Source organism: Molossus molossus, unplaced genomic scaffold (genome assembly GCF_014108415.1).
Source record: "Molossus molossus isolate mMolMol1 unplaced genomic scaffold, mMolMol1.p scaffold_m16_p_13, whole genome shotgun sequence".
NCBI classification, from domain to species: Eukaryota; Metazoa; Chordata; class Mammalia; order Chiroptera; family Molossidae; genus Molossus; species Molossus molossus.
Genome location: NW_023425348.1, coordinates 43,700,117 through 43,726,809, shown reverse-complemented (window position 1 = coordinate 43,726,809; position 26,693 = coordinate 43,700,117). Strand labels below are relative to the sequence as shown.

General features: G+C 44.0%; 1 protein-coding gene and 2 non-coding genes across 4 annotated transcripts in view; 1 reads left to right on the top strand and 2 right to left on the bottom strand.

Annotated features, from left to right (window-relative positions):
- Positions 1–5,201, bottom strand: part of MAP6 (microtubule associated protein 6) — a 68,933-nt gene extending 63,732 nt beyond the window's left edge. For both annotated transcript variants that reach the window (XM_036260166.1, XM_036260167.1), the window contains exon 1: positions 3,612–5,201. In XM_036260166.1, the coding sequence (XP_036116059.1) occupies positions 3,612–4,540 (929 nt within the window). In that variant the 5' untranslated portion in view covers positions 4,541–5,201. The remainder of the gene's footprint in view (positions 1–3,611) is intronic.
- Positions 5,202–8,290: 3,089 nt separating this feature from the next.
- Positions 8,291–8,397, bottom strand: LOC118629227. The gene has a single exon (XR_004959448.1). It is a non-coding gene; the product is annotated as a U6 spliceosomal RNA (small nuclear RNA).
- A 10,681-nt stretch (positions 8,398–19,078) lies between these two features.
- LOC118629190 lies at positions 19,079–19,208 on the top strand. The gene has a single exon (XR_004959426.1).
- Positions 19,209–26,693: the final 7,485 nt, after the last annotated feature.

Below are 26,693 nucleotides of genomic sequence, written 5' to 3'. Positions count from 1 at the left end.
ATCCTTAGCATTAAAAATGACAACAAAGACATGACTCTCAATTTTACATCCTTAACATTAAAAATGATAAACAAATGCTTCTCAATTTTATAACATCATCTATGTAATATGAATGTATTAAAAAATCAATCAACTTTATGATTGTGAATAATTCTAAAGATACCTTAGATACTATTTGAATGCAAAAAATTCCAGGCTACTGTGGGTAGGTTATAAATTAGATAAACTATTAAATAGGGAAGGTTTCTCAAAACCATAGTGTCAAAGGACCTTTGATAGTATTTATTGAGTATATTGGAGGGTAAAACTAATTAGTATGTATATGACTCTGGATGCTGAATGTATATTTCACATTATATACCAATATATTATGCTGATGGATTATGTATCCTTTATTTAAGCAAACTGCTCCATTAATATCATGTGACAGATGTCCTTTGTAAAGCCCATGAGATAAGCCAGTTACCATGGTGTAAACCACCATGATTTATGTAGAGTGGCAGAAGAAAAGAGTTTGTAAATCAAATTACCATTGAAATGGAGCCCAACTTGACTTCAAAGGCAAAGTAATGCTCAGTTACAGCAGACACAGGGCACACTTAAACTCAGCAGATATCAGAATCATACCAAAGAAAAGAATGTGAGACAATAAGGAAAGAAAATCAATGTTCCAGGTAAACCTCCAATTTCCCCGCATTTTTTCTTAGTAGTATATTTAATTAATTGCTTATCATTTTTTCATGTCTACTTTCACCCAAAGAGCATTTCCCTATTATTGGTTTATTTTTCTTCTGGAACCACAATAAAATATTAAATTTCACATCAAGTTTGTCATACACTTAAATTGTTCATTAAATAAACTGATGTCTCTTTATCAACAACACTCATTCTCTTAATATTTCAAAACCCTTCTGATTACCTAGCAAAATGGAACTGCTGCCAGAATCATATGCATAATTAAATTTTATGGAAGATACAACTTATAAGAAATATTTTTGAGATGCTTAGAGATTTTTTTTTGACAGGTTGATGGAACTCTGATAGCCATCAAAAATAACCATTCTCACCAGCTACAATAGCCTACCCTTATTCAATTCAATCACTTGCAGTAATTCTTGCAGTAATCACTTGTGTGTAATTCTAACTGTGAAGCATGACATGCTTACTGTACAGTTAAGGTGTTGTTTGGGGGGAAGAGGCTATACAGAACATAGCCAAAATATTTGGAGTGAGTTGTATCTGAAGGATGGGTTATTCCCTCACTGGCCAATCGTCCACAGACAAGGCAAGTCCCAACTTGGAAAGATAAACTGAGTGGGATCACCCAAGGAGATTTGAGAATCTGGAATCTCTCTTGATTGGCATTGACTCTGTGGAAGTGAGGAGAGGTAGTGCCTGCCTGGTGGGTGTGCTAAGGTTCCACCTGCCATAGGATCATTGAATAAGAGTAGGAAGATAAAGGGGCCAGACCAGAAATCTGTGATCTTGGGCCAACCTTAGAGTTCTCAGGGAATGAAGCAGGGCCCTGTAAATAAGAAAGCCATGGCAGAATCACAGAACTACATCTTGGCTTTGTGTTTTATGTCTCTTGCTTATTTGCTTCTTGATGCTCCCTCAGTAGCAGCATAAAGCTATTGTGAAAAGTTCACCTCCTGATGGCTATGAATCAAGGAAAAGGATCTGTGTCCTTGCATGACCCAGAGCTTTAAAGGGAAGTAGTATACTCCTGGGGGACCAGTGTGACCATGATAACAATAAACCAAGAGAAAAATGCCGAGTGGGAGGTGGAATTCAGGAAGATGGAGTAATGGCAACAGATTAACTGTCCCTTCCCATTAGGAAATGCTTTCCAGAGTTGAAACCTGGGAGAGGGGTGAATTTTGTTTTAACAGAGATGATGTCTAACTATGCTGTTCTTTCCTCAGCATGTAAAGAAGCGATTGTAGTCCAGCTGGTGTGGCTCAGTGGTTGAGCATCGACCCATGCACCAAAAGGTCGCTGGTTTGATTCCCAGTCAGGACACATGCCCAGATTGTGGGCCCAATCCCCAGTGGGGGGCATGCAGGAGGCAGCCAATCGATGTTCTCTGTCATCGATGTTTCTATCTCTCCCTTCCTCTCTCTCTAAAATCAATTTTAAAAAGGGGAAAAAGAAAGAAGTGATTGTTACGCTCACTGGAGAAAGACATGAGTCTGACATGAGGCTACACATAGAGTCTTGGCAAAAGACACTAATTCTGCAGTCCTCCTGGCCACACCCTCCAGCTGGCGGGAGGCAACTGGCTGTGGCTTTGAAGAAAGACCCCATAAGCCACATTTTGAATACCATTCTTTCAATTATTCATCATGCACATCTGCTTCCCCAGAGACCTCAAAACCCTATGTGACATGTTTAGAGTCAACTGTGATCTGTTAGCTGTTTGATTCAGGTTGAAAAATAAGGGCAAGTCTAAAAGCTAAACATTTAAAAATACATATTGGATGTATGAAGGGTGAGAAAGCAGGCTGGAAGGGCTGAGACTACACCAGAGGGAAATTCTAGAAGAATGGAGAGAGAGAGAGAGAGAGAGAGAGAGAGAGAGAGAGAGAGAGATTGATTATACCCTTGCTTGAATGCATTCATTCACAGGGAATTTAAATGTGCTAAAAAGGATGTTCTTGGTGGTGAGAGAATGTGCAACACATCTGGAGAACATGAAGAGACGGGAGAAAGGAGAGAAGGCTGGACAGGACATATCTAGGAAGTGAAAATCAGAATAATGAGGCATCATGTAAAAGGCTGGGATGGAATAAAAATACTAATCATCTACTACGTGCCAGGCACAATTCTCCCCCTGGACCATCTCATTTAAGCTTTACAATGTCTAGTATATTGCCTGGCACATAGTAGGTGTTCAAAAATATTTTTACTATTAAATTAATAAATGAGTGAACACTTCTAAGAGACCAGTCTATCATCAATCACATCAGATAAGAACCTGAGGCCCAGAAAGGTTAAGAAACTTGCCCAGTGTATCATAGTAAAAAACCTAAGGAGTCTGACTTCAAAGCCCAATGGTAGAATGAGGAGGATGATCTATAGGGATCCTTGGGTATCTCCAGGGACTGAGAAGTGAAGGAATAATGAAAGGCCAAGTGAAATGGACTACAGAAGAGGTTATTGGTCACTGGGAAAGAACTCTTCTTCTGGAAGGATGGGGCCCTGAGGGAAGGCACAAAGGCTGATGGGTGAGGACTGGGCTTGCAAGGGGCAGCATCTAGACTACTGCAACTGGTAAGCTGGGTGGGGCGGAATGGAAACACAGCCAGTGAAAAAAATTGCAAAGGGTCTTTGTTGGGCGGGCAGGGACCTGAGGCAGGGCAGGATGGGGAAAAGGTGGCTGAAATGGTCAAGTGAAAGATTGAGCAGACTCGGGAAAGATCACATAAGAAAGAGCAGAAAGAAATCAGCCATGGGACGGTGCCTGGGATGGGGCTGGGGAGACAGTGTGGTCTGGAATGGAGGGGGAGGCTGAATGTGAGGCCTGCGATGTGGAGAATGAGTCCTGGGCAGTCTTCCGTAGAGGGTAGGGGTGACCAGCCCCGTTGCATGAACTGTGTCCCGCATCTCACCTGTAGGAGCTGCTCACCGCACTCGCCACCTCCTCGCGGATTTGCCTATTGAGGGCGTCAGCTGCTGCACGCCCCTTACCACCCTCGGGGCCCACGACCTGGGCCTGGGTTGCGGGCAGCAGCGTCTGCTCGGGTCCCAGCCCCTCGGCGCGACGCAACATCCAGGCCGGCCCGGCCTTCTTGCGTGTGTAGCGCTCATCCGAACGCATCGCCTCTCCCGCCCCGACGACACCCGCTCCGCCAGAGGCCGCCGCCCGTTCCGGGGCCTCAGTGGCGACCTGCACCGGCCAGCGCTCCTGGCTCTGAGGCCGGCGCTTGGGAGCCCCGAGAATAGGCGCTGAAGCCTGGGAGGACGTGGGGATCTGCACGGGTTTGGGGATCCACGGGTGGTCCCCGCGGCGCGGCAGCGGCCAGGCGCGAAAGTCCTTCTGGTACTGGGTCTCGCGCTCGAAGGGCACGTCGGAGGGCTGGTACTCGCTGCGCGGCCGGCAGCTCGGCTCGGGCCGCTGCACCTTCCAGGCGCGATAGTCCTGACGCATCACCGAGTCCGCGGGGCCCGCACCCGAGGTCGAGCCGGAGCCGGAGCCGGAGCCCGGGCCGGGGCCCAGTCTGCTCCGGCCCGAGGCGGCCGCCGGCTCGCGTTCGCCACTAGGCCCAGGCGCCGGCCCCGTTGCCCGGGCAACTGCATCCAACTCGCCCTGGGCCGGCTGAGTCTCTATGGCGACGGTCAGAGCCGAGGGGGGCGCGGGCGCCGGCTGCGCCTGCTGCGCCGGCTGCTGTTGCGGCGGCGGCGGTTGCGGAGGAGCGCCCGGGTGCTCGGTGGCCTCCGAGTACTTGGTGAAAACCAGAGGCACGGCGATGTCCGCCTTGTCCAGCTGGTTCCAGAAGCGGGCGATGCAGCAAGCCCGCGTGATGCACGGCCACGCCATGATGTTAGCTGCAAAGCCGGTCCTCCTTTCTTTTTGTGGTGCTAAAGCAAGTCTCTTATCTTCCTTCAGTCCCTTGGCCCTCGAGCAGCCGATATGATTTCCACCGTTTTGTCCTTGGTGGCCTGAGTACCTCGCCCTCCTCCCTCCGAAACCACCCGGGAAGGTCGGGCGGCAAAACTATCACTGATTTAAAGTCCCTCGATTACCGGCTGCAAAGGCCTGCGGGAGCCGCCTGCAAAGGTCTTGGAAACGCAGTCTGCTGCAGGCACCGGAGGGTGAGAGACACGGAGTCCCGGAGTCCCCGGGAGAAAGCGTCTGGGATGCGCCCCTCCCTGAGGCTGCGGCGCGCAGACCCCGGCCAAGGCAGACGACGCGAGGCGAGGTGGCCGCGGGCTTAAGCCATGGCGCAGAGGAAGGGCCGGGCAGTGTGGCCGAAAGGTCCGCGGATAAGTCTCTCTTCTCCTCCCCGTCGGCGTCCCGTCGCAGCCGGCCACCTAGCACGGCTCGGAGGCGATCACCTCCAGCGGAGAATGAGCATTGCTGCTTCTGCCGCTATTCCCAATGATGCTGCAGCTGACGCCGCCGCCGTCTCTGCTGCAGGGAACCGGCCCCACCCTTTTCTGCTGCTCAGCAGGAAAAAAAAAATCTAGGAAAGATGCTGAGAGAAAGCGCGCTGCAGAAAAAAATCACCTGCTGTCGTCAGCGCGCTCTGCTGGGAGCTCGGCTTCTCTCTTTCCCCTCCTCCCTCCGCTCCGCGGCTCCTCCCTCCTCCGCTCCTAGGCAACAGCAGAATCTGGGTGGGTTCAAGTCCTAGGCTTCTGACTGCTTGCTGTCCTTAGGCTGGTTGCTTCCCTTCCAGAGGCCTCAGGCTCCTCTTTTGTAAAATAGGGCCAATCATGGCGGGAAACCCTAGTGAAATGTCTGTCCCAGGATAGACACTTTAAAAAAAAAATTTATTTTAGAGAAAGAGAGAGAACAAAGAGACATAGATTTGTTGTTCCACTTAGTTATCAGGCCAGGACCAGGAGAGATACTAAAAAGGGAGCTGCTGTTATGGGCCAACGTCACCAGGCTGAATTTGAACCCAGTTTGGCTGGCTCTGGATCCAAGCACTTAACCAGTCTTATGCACAGGCCTTGCTCAGATGTGTGGGTATGGGGACCCCCAGGCTGGTGGTACCCTGGCTATTCTTTTCTTTGGGAGAAGGAGTATCTTAGAGCCTCCCAAGAACCACCCAGTCCCTGTTCATTCTGCCCAGGGGCCATACTTGGGGAGAGGCAGTGAAAAGAAGATCCTTGGAAGGCGCCTAAGTGGTGAGGTTGGGGTGGATGGGAAACAAAGGGGCAGTGTCCTAGGAAAAGATAGGACCTGACATGTAGGGGCTTTCTGGCATGTTACTGACCCCTGGCTTTTGGTCTTCCTCTAGCTGGGGGGTAGAGTAGATTTGGGAGTCACACAGACCTGATTTGGCTCTGACACCTAACTATCCGTATCATTGGGCAAGTTGGGTCATCCCTGGGCCTCAGTTACCTCATTTGTGAAGTAGAAGTAATAATGGTTACTTCAAAGAGGTTTCATGAAGATAGTTAGGGACTCAGAGCAAAAGCTTTGAGTCAAACTGATTCCATGGGGATTCAAATCCTAGCTTTTGCATTTCTGAGCTGTATGACCTTGGGCATATCACTGCAACTTCCTGACCTTTAGTTTCATCTAGAATGGGGATACCAATTATGAACTTGCAAGGTTGTTCTAAGAATGAAAATGAGAAAATGCACTAAAAGCACTTACCACGACATCTGGCATATAGCAATGGCTCAATAAATGGTGGCTTATTAGTATTCAAAGAACCCACCCAGGAAACCCATAGGTGGAGCTTCTCAAGAAGGCCAGCTACTTGGACACCTTCTCCAGGAAGACCTCTTGTTCTTCCAAGTACCTTTATGTCTTTCCTTGATGTCTCTCCATTTATGTCTCATTCACTGTCTTCTACTCCCTAGGCCTAGATACATTCTCTAGCCTTCAGCTCTGTTTCTCTCCAACATATGGACAGCATTTTTAGCATCATTTAAGCCAGGGGCATTGGTGTTTCTGGGGGAAAAAGTCATTTATTGGGAACTAATTGCAAAACACAGCTGGGTTTTTTTTTCTTTCTTTCTTTCTTTCTTTTTTCTGTTGTTGTTTCAAACCTTAGAATCAAACAGGATGAGAAGACAATTCTGATTAGTCAATTATCTGCTGGACTTCCTCCTACTTGGGTCTTTGCCTCTTGGTGATTTGATTTGAGTTTCACAAATAAAATGATGCCTGGCACTGTTTTCTAGTCATTAAGAAAGACGTTTCTATAAACAACATAACCCAGTCTGACCTTTCCTACCCCCAATTCTACAGAACTCTCCTGATGCCTGCTCTGTGCCTTGGGCACTGTGGAACACAGATGGAGCTCAGCTGGGGTGGGGTGGGGGTGGGGAGAGTTCAATTAGAGAGATGTGTTATGGGAGGACTGGGAGACAGGCACATAAATAATTAGAAAACAGTATGGTCAGCATAAGATTCATTCACAAGGTGCTGAATGAATGATTAATGAGAGGCGAGTAGGAGCTCTTCTATCAGAAGTGTAAGTAAGAGTGTTTCAGGCAGAGTAGATGTTGGAGTCAGACAAACCTGGTTTGGCTCTGACACTATCTGTGTCACTTCTGCTTTTCTGAAAAATGGATGTGAGTTAGAGGTGAATCACCCTTTGCCACCATGAGGTGACAAGCTAAGGACTGTGGGGGGACAGACAGACAAAGAATCTGGAGCATTAATGACATTGTGGGGCTGCTGCACCATCCTCCCTCTGGACATTTTTGTTTATTTTTAATTTAAATTTTGTTAGTTTATTTCTAGAACTCCTTTTTCCAGCAAAAATAAATTCATTTCTGGTTAGGTCACTTTCCTTTTTTAAAATGTTTTATATTGGCCCTGGCCAGTTTGGGTCAGTGGTTAGAGCGTTGGCCTGTGGTCCAGAGAGACCCGGGTTCGGTTCCCGCTAAGGGCGCGTGCCTCGGTTGCAGTTTGTCCCCGGTCCTGGTTGGTTGTGCGGATGGCAACCACTCAGTGTGTCCCTTTCATGTCGATGTTTCTCTCTCTCTCTCTCTCTCTCTCTCTCTTCCTCCCACTCTATCTGAACAAAAAAAATGGGAAAATGTCCTTGGATGAGGATAAAAAAAAATAAAATAAAATGTTTTATATTGATTTTTTTAGAGAGATAGGAAGGGAGAGAGAGATAGAAACATCTATGTGAGAGAGACACATTGATTGGCTGCCTCCTGCATGCCCCCGCCTGGGGATCAAGCACCAAACCCAGGCACATGCCCTGACCAGGAATCGCATGTGGACCTCTCAGTCCATGGGAGGATGCTCAATCCACGGAGCCACACTGGCCAGGCTGGCTAGGTCATTTTCATAATACTTGTTGCAGAATGCAAATTGTAATTGATATTGATAAGGATCTAACATTTTCAGGATTTATATTTTTCATATAAATAGCCAATTTTTTAAAATTAATTTATTTTTGTTACAGATGTTTCTCCTTTTTCCCCCACTGGTTCCCCCCTCCCACCCCGCCCTGTCTCCAGCTTTGTTGTCCATGTCCATAGTTCATGCATACATGCATATAAGTTCTGTGGTTTAGCTCTCCCCCCCTACCCCCTCTTCTGGGGATTGTCAGTCTGTACCCCACTTCCACGTCTCTGGGACTACCCCATTCCTAAAAATATGGAACGCTTCACGAATTTGCGTGTCATCCTTGCGCAGGGGCCATGCTAATCTTCTCTGTATCGTTCCAATTTTAGTATATGGGCTGCCCAAGCTAGCACTAAATAGCCAATTCTTTAAGCATGGTTATTTAGATGGTCTATCCTTTCCTCACTGGTTAATAATGACTCCTCTAGTATATAACAAGTTTTCATATGTATTTGGATCTGCTTCTAAATTCTATATTCTGTTTTACTGGCCTATTTATTTACCCCTGAGCCTATCATATAGTCTAACATTATTGTAGGCCTTAATATTTGATAGGGTAAAACTCTCCTCCTTCTCTTCTTCTTCTAAGTTGTCATTCATTTGTTCACAAATATTTCTTGAGCACCTATTAGGTGGCAGGCACTGTTCCACACTCTGGAATATGGAATTAAACAAAATAGACAAACATCTCTGCTCTCATGGTTCTTATATTGCATTGGAAGTCTTGCCCTAATACTTCCATATTAATCTAGAATCGGCTTGTCAAATTCTTTGAAAGCAAAAAGTTTTATAAAATCGTTTATGGAATTGCATGAATTTATTAAATATTTAAGAAGAATTTTCACTTTATGATTTTGAGACTGTCTACTCATAAAGATAGCAAAGCCTTCTGTTTATTCAGTTCTTTGTGTTCTTGCGTGATGGTTTTTGTTGTAATTGGAAATGGCATTTTCTTTTCATTTTTATTTTTTAATCCTCACCAAGGATATGTTTTATTGATTTTAGAGGGAGAAGAAGGAGGGAAAGAGAGAGAAACATCAATAAAGAGAGAAACATCGATCAGCTGCCTCCCATACACACCTGGGCTAGGGATCGAACCCACAACCCAGGTATGTGTCCTGGGTTGAACCTGAAATTTTTTAGTGTACAGGATGATGCTCCAACCAATAGAACCACTTGGCCAAGGCTTAAGTTACATCTTTTATTGTAATTATAAACAACAAGATTGTTGACGTTTTACATGTATTGATCTCTATTTAGCAACCATACTAAACTTTCTAATTAGATTTCATAGTTTAGATGATCTTGATGTTGTTCACAAAAATGACAGTTTTGCCTTTCATTCTTATTTATACCTCTCATTTCTTTCTCTTATCCAATTACTCCTAATGTACCCCTAGAATTATTGTTCTCAACTTTAATGGGAATGTTTCCAGTGTCTCACCATTAAGCATGATGTTGTTTTAGCATAAAATATTTTGAAACTATTTCTTTATGCCAATTGTACTAAGAATTTTTTTTTAATTCTCACCTGAGGACATTTTTTTCTTTTTTGTTGTTCAGATAGAGTGGGAGGGAGAGAGAGGAAGAGAGAGCGAGAGCGAGAGAGAGAAACATCGACGTGAAAGGGACACATCGAGTGGCTGCCACCCACACAACGCAACCGGGGCCGGGGACAAACTGCAACCACGGTACATGCCCTTAGCGGGAACCGAACTCGGGTCTCTCTGAACCGCAGGCCAACGCTCTAACCGCTGAGCCACACCGGCCAGGGCAGAATTATTATTATTATTTTCTAATCAAGACTATATGGTGAGCCCTGGCCGGTGTGGCTCAGTTGGTTGGGCGTTGTCCTGTGCACTGAAAGTTTGCTGGTTTGATTCCAGGTCAGGGCACGTGCCTGAGTTGTGGGCTCATCCCTGGTGGGGTCGTGCAGGAGGCAGCTGATCAATATTTCACTGTCACATCGATGTTTCTCTCTTTCTCTCCCTCTCCCTTCCTCTCTCTCTCTAAAAATAAAAAAAAAAAGAATATATGAAATGTGAATCTATCAAATGTCTTCTCAGTCTCTTCAGAGATGATCATGTCTTTTCCACTTTGACCTACCAACATATTTAATTCTAATATAGGACATTAATAAACCATTCTTGCCTTTTTGATATAACGACAATTTGGTTGTGGTGTGTTGTTCTTCCAATGTGCTTCAGAATTCTATTTACTAAAATATTAAGGATTTTTTATATTCATACTTACAAATAAACTGGGTCTGTTTTCTTTTTGCTGCACCTTTTTGTCAGGATGGCCAACAGTGTTATGATGACTTTACACAAAGCAGCTGGAAGCTTTGCTCTCTGTGCCCTGTAACACTAAATGGAATTGGAGTGATTCCTTCCTAATGACTTGAGATAACTCACTAGTAACCATCTGCACCTGGGCTCTTGGGGGAGGCTCCTTGCCTACCTGCCAGATGGGCCATGGCATTACCCTGTCTATGACTCTTCAGTGGCTTCCCACTGCCCTTAGAATAAAATCTGACTCCTCACCGTGGCCTCCAGGATCCTACATGATGTGGCTCAGGTTATTGACAGCCTGCTCTTGTACAGTATCCCGCTGTTCACGCACTCCTGCTGCCTTCACCTCTTTTGTTCCTGAAACATACCAGGCTCTTTCCAGCCCAGGAACCTTTGCACTTACTATTTCCTCTGCCTAGAATGTTCTTCTTTCAGCTCTTATATGAAATGGTTTATTCTCATCCTTCAGGTCTTGCTTAATATCATATCTTCAAACAAGTCTCCCCCCCCACCATCACCATCTTTTTTTTTTTTAAGGTGGAGACTTTTTCCTTATTCTTTTGTTGTTGTTGTTTTACTTTTTAAAAATTGATTTTAGAGAGAGGAAGGGAGAAGGAGAGAGAGAGATAGAAACATCCATGAGAGAGAACATTGATTGGCTGCCTCCTGCATACCCCCCACTGGGGATTGGGCCTACAACCTGAGCATATGCCCTGTCTGGGAATTGAACCAGCCATCTCTTGATGCATGGGTCGACACTCAGCCGCTGAGCCACACCAGCCAAGCTGTTGTTTTTTACTTGAGAGAGAAAGAGGAAGGGAGAGAGAGAGAGAGAGAGAGAGAGAGAGAGGGAGAGGGAGAGGAAGAGAGAGAGACATGAACTTGCTGTTCCACCTACGTACGCAATCATTGGTTGATTCTTGTATGTGCTCTGACTAGGGATTGAACCCACAACCCTGGCACATCAGGACAATGCTCTCACCATCTTGTCTAGTGTGAGCTCCCTTAGTTCTCTTTCATCATTCTGTTTATCTCCCTATTATATCACTCATTATGCTCTGCAATTATCTTCTTATCTGTTAACTTGTGACTTGCTTATTGTTTAATATACCACCTTCTACCTTACTGTTGACTCCTTTGAGTCCTCTAGGACCTTGCCTGTCCTATCTACTCTGTTTCCATTTCCTAGAAACGTGTTTGGCACAAAGCAGATAGTCAGAAAAAGAAAACAAACAAACAAGCAAACAAAAAAATATGGTTGACTAATGAATCAGAGGACCAGTGAAGGGGCCACTGGGAAAGAAGCAACTGTACTGTATCATTGTCAGAAAAAGAAATAAGGAATCAGCTAGGGTGGAGTTCATGTTTGTACAGGAATAGTTTTAGAAGACAGACACGTGAAAAGTTCTGATAGGCATTTGGAGATATAAGAATGGAGTACGCCCTGGACAGTTTGGCTTAGCGTTAGAGCGTCAGCCTGTGGTCCAGAAAGACCTGGGTTTGGTTCCCGCTAAGGGCATGTACCTCGGTTGCAGTTTGTCCCCGACCCTGGTTGGTTTGTGCGGGTGGCAACCACTCGATATGTCCCTTTGACGTCAATGTCTCTCTCTCTTGCTTTCTCTTCCTCCCACTCTAGGATTTAAAAAAAAAAAAAAAAAGAATGGAGTAGCCCTGGACGGTTTGGCTCAGTGGTTAGAGTGTTGGCCGGTGGACCAAGGAATCTCAGGTTTGATTCCTGGTCAAGGGCACGTGCCTAGGTTGCAAGTTTGATCCTTGGCTCGGTCAGGGTCATGTGGGAGGCAACCAATCTATGTGTCTCTCTCACATCGATTTTTTTTTTTAAAGAATGCAGTAAATTGGAGTTTATAAATGTAGATTTGAGAGTTATCCTTAGTCATCTAATAATGCACTTAGCCACCCATCCACTCATCAATGAATCCATCTGTCTCTTCATTCATCTGTCTATACATCCATATTCATTCATAGATTTAAACCATACATCTTTGAGTAAAGCATGAGCCAAGCCTTGGGTACTGGGGATAGATTGACCAATAGATGGTCTCTGCCGTCACTGAGTAGAAGTCTGGAGGGGATGGGAGAGTAGTGGACATAAAACGAAGTTAGAATAGACTGTAGAAAGCACTGCTGTGAGGTAGCCACAAGTGCACGCGTTTGCATAGTGAAACAAGTGGGTGATCAACATCTTGAGGGCATGCCAGAAATTAGAGGTCATTGAAGAAGAGGATCTGACAAGAGCTGACAAGCAAAGGAAGAAGTGGGTCATGGAGATGAAAGGAGAGAAATTATATCATAGTAGAAATAACTTGGGCTTTAGAGTTAGAGCAACCACATTTTGAATTGCAGCCCTACTTCTGACCAGCTGGGGAACTTTGGAAAAACAAAGTTACTGATAACAGTGGTAGTGGTGGTGGTGATGATAGTGGTGATTGTGTTGATGGTGATAATAGTGGTGGTGGTAGTGATGGTGGTAGTGGTGGCAGTGATGAAGATGATGGTGATGGTAACTGGAAGACAATTTAGAGAACTTCTTTTTTTTTTTTTCTTTATTGATTTTTAGAGAGAGCAGAAGGGAGAGAAAGAGAGAGAGAGAGAGAGAAACATCGATGAGAGAGAACATCGATTGGCTGCCTCCTGCACGCCTCCCCCTGGGGATTTGGCCCACAAGCTGGGCGTGTGCCCTGACCCGGAATTGAACCGGCGACCTCTTGGTGCATGGTGGCTGCTCAACCACTGAGCCACACTGGCCGAGCAAACCTTGCCTCTTGCTTGTTGAGCAGCATTGACTCTGATTTTTTGAGGCACTGCCCCTGGGTATGAGCATGCCACATGAATTTATGGTGGAGAGCAGGAGAGTAGGCCAAGTTGTGCTGCCTTCTTTTGTAAGATGACTGCAGTTTTGATGAAAACTGGATACCAGCCATCCACTTTCTGAAAGGATGTGCATTAACCACAATCCTTCATACTGGTTTGCTGACTCAAAATCTTTTATGATGAGCATTGAAATTAAGTGATTACATTTTCTTCTATTAAAAAAAAAGTATGCCTTCCTGCTGGGCTAGAATAGTAAGGTCAAGTGAAATGGTCTGGGGAAAGAGTTTTTAGTTAGAATCAATTTTCTCTTGATGAATATGGGGGACTGTGGCTTGAAAGTTGGCCAAGAGTATCCACATTTTGCCTTCTGCACCTCTGCAGAGTGGCAGAGCTGAGGGTGGAAAGGGAGCAGCGCCGGTTGAAAAAAAAAGAAATCTTCCTCTCAGGCAGGATTTAAGCAGTGATAACGTCACCTCTTAAATCACCCCGCACTGTAACTGGCACACATCGGCTATAAGGCAAACGGAGCTCTCGTTCCCTTTCTGGCAGCAAGGACCGCCAGAGGGGAGGAAGTCAGGACGTGGTGGGGCAAACTCGGTGAGGCTGTGGGTTCAGAAATGGCTTGAGGAAAGAAGTATCCTTTACCAAGTGCCTACAGACTGCCAACATTGCGCCAGTGGCTTCATATTTGATCCTAACAACAGTCTCTGAGCTGATATAATTCACCTCATTATGCAGATGAGGAAATCAGGGCTCAGAGAGGGGGAGTGACGTGCCCCAAATCATGGGAGGAATTAATGCAAGGTTGAGCCGGCATGAGTCAGGCCTTTCGGAACCCAAAGTCTCTAGTCTCTCCATTATACAGCCCTGTGAGGTTGGATGCTGGGAAATGGGATACTGAAAATGAGACTGAAGTGTGGGAGAGCCAAGAGCTCTGATCTCTCTTCACTTACTCAGCTCAGGGCCTCAAGTTCTCTGAGGAGTCACACTTCCCAAGAGCTCTATCTGAGCCAGCAACACATGGGGTGGGGGCAGGGTGGGCAGGAACACAGCTGGAGGGTACAAGGTGAGGTGAGGAGGTGCTCAGAATGCCCTGGATCTCCTCCCCACCCAAAGCCTTTCTCCTTGTTCTCATCCCCAGGCCCTCTATGGCTCATCGAAGGTGACCTCGGTGCCCCTGTGTGAGAAGCTGGCCACCCTCCCACTCCAGCCCCCCAGCTCTGGTGGGAGCTCAGCTCTGACCTCTCGGGGGGAGCCAGGCCTCTTTCCGGGACCCAGCTGCCTCCCCGCTGCCTAGTCTCATAGCCTTGTGAGTTGGGGCCATGAGCTTTCAAGCACTCATGCACATATTTAAGCCCCGAGAAGAAAAATATATTGGCTTCAAAATGTGGTCAGAAAAAAAGCAACATCAAAATTAATATACACTTACTTAAATGTCTACGAATGCAATATTATGCCAATTAGTCATGGGCAACCCAAACCAATTCTTTTTTTTTTTTTTTTAATATGTTTATATTAACTTGAGAGAGAAAGAGAAGAAGGGAGAGGGAGAGAGAAACAGCAATTGGTTCCTCCTGTTGCCCCTGGATCAGGGATTGTCCCGCTATCTGCGTGTGTGTCCTGACCAGGAATTGAACCAGAGAACTTTCAGTGTCTGGGATGACACCCAACCAACTGAGCCACACTAGCCAGTGTTCAAGTTATAAAACAAAATAATTTACTCTTTACGAAACTTGAAATTATGGAAATCCTCTTCAAAACTTTTACTGCAGTAAATGGCATTTGATGCAGGAGCAACTTTTTTTCTTTTTAATCCTCACCCGAGGACATTTTTACATTTATCTTCAGATAGAGCAGGAGGGAGACGGGGAGGAAGAGAGAGAGAGAGAAACATTGATGTGAGAGAGACACATGGAGTGGCTGCCACCCACACGACCCCAACCGGGGCTGGGGACAAACTGCAACCGAGGTACGTGTCCTTAGTGGGAACCGAACCCGCGTCTCTCTGGTCACAGGCGATGCTCTAACCGCTGAGCCAAACCGGCCAGGGCAGGAGCAACTTCTTATGCTTGTAGTAGTCTTGAAGGTGGATCTCCAGTCTATTAAGGCCTTTGAAGGATTCTCCTGGCCTTGCAGTGCAGGGTCCCTTCTGGTCACAGTGGCGTTCACAGAGGAAGCTGCGGCTGGTTTGGGGGTGGAACCGGGTATCACAGTTCAGTAGCAGGAACATGGCTGGGGGCCATCTGCCATCAGCAGGTATGCTCTCTGAGAAAATACGGAGAAGGGCAAGGAGCAAGGCAGCCCAGTGGCTACTAGAAACCAAAACACCCATCTTTCATCTGCTCTGCCTGAGAAAGAAGAGCAACATGTTCAGAGGTGGATTTTAGCAACCCTTTCTGGCGGCTGCTGTGTGCAGAAGGGGCTGAGTGGGGCCAGCCTGAGACAGAAAGCCCAGGGAGGAGGCTCTAACAGGGTCAGTAAAGAGGTGGCAGTGGTCTGGCCTGCAGTAAAGGCAGTGGAGACAGAAAAAAAGAAGATGGGATTTGAGACAGGTGCCTAAGAAATGACAGGACTTTCTAAACAACTGAATATGGAGAGTGACGGAGAGGAAGGAGCCCTGGATGACCCCAGAGTGCTGGACTGGAGGAGGGCCGGGGTTGGTGCCAATGGCAGCCAGGGGATGCAGGAGGAGCAAGTGTGTGCTAATACGCAGATGTCGGTTTGGGTCACGGTAGGCTTCAAGCGTTTGTGGGATGTCCCAAGGAAACTGTCCAGGATGTAAAGTGACAAACCAGCTTCATAAGGTGGGCCCAAGGCGAAGGCACAGAGGAGGGCACCCTTTCAGGTCTGACAAAGCCCATGTTTATCTCACTGGAGGACTGTGGGGCGGAGCCTCTTCCACAGTGGGCTCTCACCTTCCACGCCATTCATTTACCCCACCCACAAAACCTCTGCTGACGTTCAGTCTGACGGGGAAGGAGACACGGTGAGGGTGGCTGTGCTGTGAACTAGAAAGGATCCCTTGTTTTGAGTACTATTGGTCTCCACCTTCACCTGATGGGATGGGTGGGGACATAGCAAGCCTCATGGAGGAGGTGGTGTTTGAATTGTCTAGAGGGTTGGGTGGGATACATATGGGAGAGAGTTGTTCTAGGCAGAGACAGAGACGAGCAGGCTAGCTCATAGAGCACAGATTACTGGCTAGTGTTCTGCCATGGCTTTTTGGGGAGAGTAGACAAAAAGGAAAAATTCAGAACCAAGACTTACTGAACCCACAAGGTGCTATATTAGGTTCCTATTGCTGCTATAACAAATTACCACAAACTTAGTGGCTTAAAACAACATATAATTGTCCTGGCCGGTTTGGCTCAGCGGTTAGAGCGTTGGTCTGCGGTCCAGAGAAATCCAGGTTCGGTTCCCGCTAAGGGCAGGTACCTCAGTTGCAGTTTGTCCCTGGCCCTGGTTGGTCATGCGGGTGGCAGCTACTCGATGTGTCCCTTTCACATCAATGTTTCTCTCTCTCTCTCTCTCTTCCTCTCTCTCCCTCCCACTCTATCTGAACAAAAAATGGAAAAATGTCCTCGGGTGACGATAAAAAAACATATAATTGTCCTGGCTGGCTTGGCTTGGTTGGTTGGGCATCATCCCATGCACCAAAAGGTTTCGGGTTTGATTCCTGGTCAGGGCACATGCCCGGTTCTAGGCTCAATCACATCAATGTTTCTCTCTCCTTCTCCCTTCTTTTCTTTCTAAAAATCAATTTAAAAAATTTTTTTTTAAAAAAAACCATTTATCCTCTTACAATTCTGGAGGCCAGAAGTCTGAAATTCGTTTCACTAGGCTATGGTCAAGGTGTTGGCAAGGCTGGTTCCCTCTGGGGGTTCTGAGGGGAGAATCTATTATTCTGCTTTTTTCAACTTCTAGTGGCTGTCTATGTCCCTTGGTTGTGCCCCTTTCCTCAATATTCAAATCCATCACTCCAATCTCTGCTTTCATTCACTTCGCCTTCTCCTATGACTCTGACCCCCCTGCATTCCTCTTATAAAAACTATTATGATTATATAAAGCCCACCTGCATAATACAGAATAATCCAGGATACTCTCAAACGCCTTAACTTAATCACACCTACAAAATCCTTTTTGCCTTATAAGATAGCATTCACAGTTTCCAGAGGTTAGGAAGTGGTCATCTTTGGAGGCCATTACTCAGCTATCATAGGTGCCCTGTACATTCATCATCATCAGAGCTTGGAGAGCTACACTCGGACCCTGGGAGCCTGTCTGGTCCAAAACCAGGCTCAGAATTTCCATCCTGACCAGACCAAAAAAGACTTAACTCTTTTCCAGCCAACGCCAGTAGAAATAAATCCTTTAGCCATCTTTGTAAGTCCCTCTCACAGCTATGTCTATTATCCAGGCTTCTCCCCAGCCCTTGCCAACCCTGCCCTGGAAAGCCAAGTCCATCCTGCCGGCAGCTTCTCAGAATGACCACCAGAGGGAGCGCCTCACAGTTGGCGCTTGGTGGCGCTCTCCTCCTCCTCCCCCCACTCTTTCTCCTCCTCTCTCCCTTTCCCCTCTTCTGTATCTTTCATCAAAACTTTCCTCTCATTTTCTCTATGCTAGACTCTGTATCTCACACTGAGGACACAGGATTCCTGAGATAGAAGATTTTATGGACTGTTTAAGAAAAGAAACCAGTTATTATCATGGAACGACGAGTGTAATGCATGGGGAGAGAAGGCTCTGGAGTAAGGAAGACCCAACTGAATCTTAATTCTGCCTTCTATGAACTGTGAGATCTCAGATAGGTTACTGCACTTCTCACAGCTGTGATGAGACTAACATCCACGTTGGAGGGTGGTTGAGGGAATTGCACGAGCTCTGTTTTCATATGTGTAAATTTGTGATGCCAACAGGACCTGCATCACTGGGTTACTATGAGAATAAAATGAGATAATGCACATAGATTGCCTACTTCATATTAGGCACTCAAAAATGCTAGCTCTTTAATAAGTATTAATATAAAGGACAACTCATAGTAGGCCTTTAATGTCATTTCTTTCCCCTATAACTCTAACTCCATTTCTAGTCTACAGATGTAGAAACTGAAGCCCAGAGATAGTCTGTGCTTCCCTAAGGTTAGGGACCACTCCACATCTTTCTTCTTTGCCCAGCATAAAGACAGCAGCACAGACAGAAATTCTGGGCTCTTAGAGCCAAACTGTAAAAAAAAAATTCCCTTTATTTTTTGCTAAAGGCAAGAGGTCACCAAGATGGCAAAACAGGCAGGGCCTTGCCTCAGCAGGTGGGGACTCAGCACGCAGCAGCCGATGGAGTCCTCTGCCCAGCAGCCACCTGCAGCACTTGGCTTGGGTCTCAGATCCACTTGGTTATTTCTAGTTAGACAATTATCCTGCTGGCTGGGAGCTCTGAGGCATTCAGGGCCTTTTACTTACTGGCCCTAATTTAATTATTAATTCCATGCTCGTCTCCCTCCATTCCCCCAACACTTTATATTCATATTCTTTCTTTTCTTTCATTCATTCATTCATTCATTCATTCATTCAATCAACATTTGAGTGTCTACTATGTGCCAGCCCAGGGAGATCTTGCCACTCATAGGCTTGAAAGGGCAAGGGGAGAAAGCTATCACTGGAGCCTAGGGGCAGTGACCCTACGGAGAGAGCCATCAATAGAAACTAAGCCCTTTAGTAGAGGGAAGCAGCCCATGAAGACCTAGAAAGGAGGGAATGGAGGAAGCTGCTTTGCTAATGAGGAACACAGGGGAACACAAAACCAAAGGGCTGTGTGTGTCTCAAAGATAGGCAGGTCACTGTGTTGAGAACCTAGTGTTAAAATTAACAATAAGAGAGACAAATTCAAATACTAGAACTAAAAAACAAAGATGAAGGGCCTCTCTTCCATGGGCTGCAAGGCGTTTCTTTTCTTCTCAGTCAGAGCTGAAGGCCAAGATCACCCTTGAGGATCATTGCCAGGGCTGCCACGAGCTGGGAAGCCTTGTTTTCCCACCTCAGACATTTCCTGCTGGGAGCCCCAAATTGATGGGGTACGCTGACCTCGCAACCAGACTAGGGCAACCAGACTAAGTGGCAGCAGTGGGCATTGGGCCTCCGGCTTTCAGTGAATACTGCTGGGTTCTTGTGAGCCAGTCCTGGCCTAGGTTGCCCAAAAAGTAGCCTTGCCCCTGCCTGCCTGCTCCATAAGCAAGATGTGTGCAGACCCAATGAGTGATCACCTACCATAAAGATGCCTGTGAGTGAGTAAAGCCTCGCACCTCCCGCCCTCCTACTACATACACTGCTTTGACCCCAGTGGATGTTTCAAGGATGGCCGGGGGTGGGGTCCAGAAGTGCAACTTTTATAGTAGAAGGGGCATATAAGACCACCTGACTCAAAGGAAGCTCACTATTTTTTCCTGCCTGGATTAACTTGGGTGCCAGCCAGGCTGCTCCATCCGTCAGTTTACAGTTGTGTCTCTTGCACAGGATTCCATATAGGATTGTGAGGAGTGGGGTGGTGAAGAAGACCTGTGAGTGGGTGCTGGAGAAGAAGGAGAACCACAGATGTCAGGGCAAGGAAGTCAGACCTGACACTCAGTACACCGGCCACAAACTCAAGCCCTACTTCTAAGCAGTTAGCTGCATCGAATGGGACAGCTTGGGGTCCACACAATTGTGAGTTGTGCCATCCAACTCAGGCACTTGCCTGTGGAAAGTTTAATATATATTGAAATATCTACTTCATCAGTTAACAAACTAGTGTTTAGAAAAGTTCTAATAGTATTTTCTTCTTTAAACAAAGTTCCAAGAGCATTTTATTTTACTGTAAAAGTAATAAACTACTTTCTGTGAAAAAAAAAAAGAATATTTTCTCTGGGCTTATTAGTGGATTCAACATATTCAAAGGAAGAATCAGTGAAATTGAAGATAGGTTGATAAAAATTACCCAAACCAAAGCACAAAGGTGAAAAAAAAGAGGGAAAAAAAAAAAACAGAACAGAGTATTTAAGAGCTGTGGTACAATATTGAACAGTCTAGCATCCATGTGATTGAAATCCCAGAAAGAGAAAAGATATTTTAAAAGATAGGCTGAACATTTTCCAAAAATAATGAAAGATATGAAACCATAGATCCAAGAACACAGAGAATCTCAACAGGATAATTTTTTTTTTTTTTATCCTCACCTGAGGACATTTTTCCTTTTTTTTTTTTCAGATAGAGTGGGAGGGGGAGAGAGAGAGAGAAATATTGACATGAAAGGGACACATCGTGTGGTCGCCACCCACACGACCCAACCAGGGCCAGGAACAAACTGCAACCAAAGTACGTGCCATTAGCGGGAACCACACTCGGGTCTCTCTGGACCGCAGGCTGACGCTGTAACTGCTGAGCCAAACCAGCCAGGGCTCAACAGGATGATTTTTAAAAAATCTAGACATGTTATATTAAATCTGCTAAAAAACAAACAAACAAACAAAAAAACTAAAGTCAAAATGAAAATCTTGAAGGTAGCCAGAGAAAAAGATACATTACATACAAAGGGCGAAGATAAACACTAAATCTTTAAAGAGTTGAAAGAAAAAATAGTCAACTTAAAATTTTATACCCAGTGAAAATATCTTTCAAAATTTAAGCCAAAAATACAGATGTTTTTAGACAAACAAAAGCTAAAAGAATTAATTCCCAGTATACTTGTGCTATAAGAAACATTAAAGGAAGTTCTTCAGGCAGAGGAATATGAGAATATGATACCAGACCGAAACTTAGATTTAATGAAGGAACATAAGGAAACACAAAACCAAAGGAGTGCGTGTGTCCAAGAAATGAAGAACTCCAAAAAAGGTAAAAATAAAGACACATGTTACTTTTGGGGCTTTCCAGGTACACAATCATAGCATCTACAAGGGATAGATTTACTCTTTTACTTCTCAGTTATTAAGTCTCTTACTAATTTCTCTAACTGCTTTGCTTAATGCCTCCAGTATACTGTTGAATAGTAGGATCTCTTTGGTTTATTGCTAATCTTAGTGGAAATGCGACTAGTACAGTATTTCACCATTAAGTGGTGTTTCTAGCTTTAGAAACAACATATTATTATATTAAGAACACACTCATCAATTTCACTCTAGGATGAGTTTTGTCAAGGGTGTTTTCATATCTATGAAGCTAACTATACAATTTTCTTCTTAAATCTATTAATCTTATGTACTATATTAATGGTTTCCCTTCCCACCTGTTCATGGTGTATGGTAATGTGATGTTGGATTATTTTCTAATGTTTTATAATATAATATGTCTATGACTTTATTTAAATATTTGGCATTAATATTCATAAATAATTCAATAAGTCTATAGTTCTGTTTTTGCATTGCTTTCCAAAAACCGAGTTTAAATATTAATGTTAAAATTGCTACATAAAAAATTGGAAGTTTTCCTTCATTTTAAAAGTTTTGAAACAATTTATGGAGCATTGGGGCTATAGAGTCTTTATAGATTTGGTAAAATTCTCCTTTGAAACCATCTTGGCCTGGTGCTTTTTTTGTGGGGAAATTTCTTGATTATAGTCTTTGTTTCTTCTATAAAAATTAATATAAGATTTCTATCTTTTATTTAGTCAGTTTGATAAATTGCATTTTCCTAGAAAACTATCGATTTCATCTAAGAATGCAAATGTATATGCATTGAAGTTTGTGGAGTACAGATGCTCCTTGACGTATGATGGGTTTACATCCTGATAAACCTGTCATAAGTTGAGAATTTTATAAGTCAAAAACTGCATTTAGGAATATATCCTAAGAAGCTGGAAACACTAATCAGAAAGAATATATGTACCTCTTTGTTCATAGCAGCACTGTTTACAATTGCTAAGATCTTGAAACAGCCCAAGTGTCCATCAGTAGATGAGTAGATAAAAGAGCTGTGGTACATTTACACAATGGAATACTATGCAGCTATAAATATGAAAGATTTCTTATCCTTTGAGATGATGTGGAGGGACCTGGAGGACATTATGCTAAGCAAAATAAGCCAATCAGAGAAAGACAAATACCACATGATCTCACTTATTTGTGGAATATAATAAACAAAATAAGCTGATAGATAAAATAGACCTAGAGACATAGAAAGAAGTATGATTCAGACTGACAGAACTCAGAGAAGGGGGGTGGGGAGAATGGAAGAGATAAACCAAAGAACTTATGTGCATATAAGCGTAACCAATGGACATAGACAACAATGCTGAGGGGGTGGGCAGCATGGGAGGAGGGTGTTTATGGGGGAAAAAGAAGAAACATTTGTAACAAAAATAAATGAATAAAAATTGGAACAAGAAATAAAATGAAATCAATAAAAACGTATTTTTAAAAAATGCATTTAATACACCTATACCTACCAAATATCATAGCTTAGTCTAGCATATCTTAAATGTGCTCAGAACACTTATATTAGCACACAGTTGGGCAAAATCATCTAAACAAAGACTATTTTATAATATTCAATAAAGTATTGAATAGCTCATGAAATATATGATATGTATCACTTTTGCTCCACTGTAAAGTTAAAAAATCCTAAGTTGAACCATCATAAGTTAGGGACCATCTGTAGTTTCTTTTGATTTTTTAAAATTTCTTGTTTTAATCATTTCTCCACTGTCACTTCCTATTTTGTATATGTGTGATTTGTCCCTTTTATTCTTGACTGTATTAGCTAATGGTTTTATTTCATTATTTATTTATTTTTTTTAGAAAACCAAAATTGTAATTTATTAATTAGCTCTATTCTCAATCTCATTAATTCCTGCTTTTATCTCTTCTTCCTTGTGCTTTGTTTTGGGTTTCTTTGTTGCTCTTTTGCTAGATATTGAGACCTTGGAATTTAATTAATTTATTTTTACTTTCATTTTTATTTGCATATGTGTTTCCTCAAAATGAACTGTAGATTCAACATTTTATGAATTCCGACATTCCAAGAGAGATTTTGGGGGGAATTTGTTAACATGATTCTAAAATGTGTATGGAAGAGGAAAGGGTTAATTATGGCCTGGACACTCTTAGAAAAGCAGAGGCTTGCCCTCCCAGAGAGTAGATCTAGATAATTAAAATAGTGTAGCACTGACAAGGATATAAAAATTGACCAATGGGAAAGAATAAAAGCCCCCAACACAGACCATGTATGTGTAGAACTATGTCAAAGGTGACATATTATATCATTGGGGAAAGGAAGAGTGTTGAACAAATGAGCAAAAAATGATTATCCATATGTTAAAATATAACATTGAAACCATACTACAAAAGAACCCAGGACTCACCTGTGAAAGACAAAACTTTAAATTATTTTTTTGGCTATTTGTTATTTTTAAAAATTAAACTTAGTGGGATCACATTGGTTAATAACATTATACAAATTTCTGGCATACAACATTATAGTATGGCATCTGTAGACTTAATTGTGTGCTCACCACCTAAACTCTAGCTTCCTTTGGTCACTATTTGACCTTTACCCTCTTTGTCCTCCCCCCACACCTCTTTCCCTCTGGTAACCATCATCCGCTAGTCTGTAGCTATTAGTTTGTCTTTTGTTTAAAACTTTAAACTCTTAATGGAAAATGTAGGTAGGAAAGATTTCCTAAATCAGACCAAGCAATGTCTATTTAATACAAGACTGATAAATATAAATATGTTAAAATTAAAATGTTTTTTCATCTAATGACACCTTAAAAGACACGCTTAAAAAATTGGGAGATTCACAATATATGCAACCAACAAAAGATTAGCATCATGAGTGCATAAAAAACTTCTTTAAATTCAAACAAAAAGTGCAAACAACACTGTAGAGAAACGGGCAAACATTAAGAACAAGCTTTTCACAGACGAGAAAATGCCTATGAATAAAGATACATTCGACATTAGTAATCAGGAAATGCAAACCAAGACCACCACAGGTATGGCTTTACAACCCTAGTGAAATAAGTCTGACCACACTAAGGGTCAGAGAGGATATGCTCCTGTGAGCTCTCCTGCATCCCTGGTGGGAGTGCAAAGTGGTGTGACTCTGTTAGAAAACAGTTTGGCACTACTCCCAACTTGGGCATGCAAGTACTCTGACCCAGCTGTGCTGAACTGTGGGAGACAGAATGGGCTCAGTGACAGAGACCAGTCAGATAACTGATGGCAGAGTTGATCAAGAGGCCGGCTGTAGGGATGGAAAGTAGCTTTTTGTCCCAACAGATACAGAAATCAACAAAAGACTAAAACAAGAGCCTCATAGAAAATGGTATCTAAATGGCCAATAAACATTAAAATATGCTCACCCTCATTAGGCTTTAGGAAAATACGATAACCACAATGAAGTACCTCTACACAGTCACTAAAATGTTTAAAATGGGGAGGATGTGGAGCAACCAGAAGGCTCACATAGGGCTTGTGTGAGTGTAAATTTCTATGATCACTTTGGAAAACTATATGCCTTTTTACCAGGAGACCCAGTAATCCTGTTGCCAGACACACACTCAACAGAAATGTTTACACCTATGGACAAAAGACATGTACAGACTGCCCATACTGCTGAAAGTTGTTAAGAGAGTAGATCCTAAGTGTTCTCATCACAAAGGAAATTTTTATTTTCTTTTTGTGGTATCTACATGAGATGATGAATGTTAACTAAACTTGTTAAGGTAATCATTTCACAATGTATATAAATCAAATTATTATCCTGTATATCTTTTTTTTTAATCCTCACCCGAGGGCATTTTTCCATTTTTTTGTTCAGATAGAGTGGGAGGGAGAGAGAGAGAGAGAGAGAGAGAGGGAAACATCGACGTGAAAGGGACACATCGAGTGGTTTCCACCTGCACGACCCAACCAAGGCCGGGGACAAACTGTAACCGAGGTACATGCCCTTAGCGGGAACCGAACCTGGGTCTCTCTGGACCGCAGGCTGATGCTCTAACTGCTGAGATAAACCGGCCAGGGCCATCCTGTATATCTTAAACTTATACAGTGATATATGCCAATTATTTCTCAATACAATGGGTGAGAGGGAAGAATGCCCATAGCACCCTGGCCAGTGTGGGTCAGTGGTTAGAGTGTTGGCCCCCTGACTGAAGGGTCATAGGTTTGCTTCCCAATCAAGGGCATGTACTTTGGTTGCATGTTTGATCCCGGGCCCAGTTGGGGCATGTGCAGAAGGCAACCAATCAGTGTGTCTCTCTCATATCGATGTTTCTCTCTTTCTCTCTCTCCCCTTCACCCCCTCCCTCCCTTCCACTCTCTAAAAAATCAATGGAAAAAATATCCGTTGGTGAGGATTAACAAAAAAAAAAAAGAAGAAGAAGAAAAAGAAAGAATGCCATAGCAGTGCAATTCACAGTAGCCCGAAACAGGCAATAATCCAAATGCCTCTCAGCAGTAAAATGGGCAAATCGTGGCATAGTCACACAATGAAATCATAGTTACACCATGTGATTTATATAGTAATGAGAACAAAGTTACTACAAATGCACACAATTTGGATGACTCTCAAAAATATAATCTAGAGCCAAAAAAGCCAATCCCAAAAGAGTATAAAGTTCCAACGCAGAGATGAGGATGGTGGTGACCTACAGGGAGGAGGGAAGTGATGGTGAGGAAACGGGGTGGGGGGGGGTCATCTATTAGTTGCTGAGAGTGGAAGTCACATGAGTGTGTTCACTTTGTGAAAATGCAGCACTATACACTTAGGATCTGCGCACTTCACTGTGTGTTTGATATACTTCCATTCAAAGTGTGCATTTAAAAGGAGAGATTTAGGAGAACTGACAGCTGTGAATGAAGAGCGACAGAAAGAGTGTAGCGTGACTTTAAGGTTTTGGCCTGAGGAACCAGGCCAATGGAGTTACTCTTTACTGGTACGGCAAAGATCAGAGAAAAGGGCGACATGGGCAGGTGGGTAGAGGTCCAGTTCAATTCTAGACATGCTATGGTGGAAGTGTGAAACAGGCTTTCCAGCTGAAGATGTCAAGTAGCCAACTACATATTCAAATCTGGAGGCCCAGGGCAGAGTCAAAGCTGGAGATACCGATCTAGAAGTCTTTCTTGTGTAAACAGAATACGAGGCCATGAGTCTTGGATAAGATCCAAGGTAGTGAAAAGAAGAGAGAAGGTCCAAGGACTAGGAGGGCAGGAGGGCACGCGAACGTTTAGTCTGGAAAAGGAAAAGAGCCACAAAGAAGATCAGGGAGAAGCCAGAGAGGGAGGAAGGAAACCAGGGGAGTGTGGTGTCCCTAGGCCAAGTGTTTCAAGGAGGGAGTGGTCAACTGTGTCTACGGCTACTGATAGGTCAAGAGGAGACCTGAGAATATGGAACACTCGATTTAGCAACATGGAGGCCACTGGTGAACTTGTCAAGGGCAGTTCTGTGGAATAGTGGCATCTGAGGTATGGAGTGGCAGAGGACAGAATGAGGTGAAGGGATGCAGACGGCACTTCCAGTTTTGCTGTGAAATGGGGCAGGAGGTGGAGGAGCTGGTGG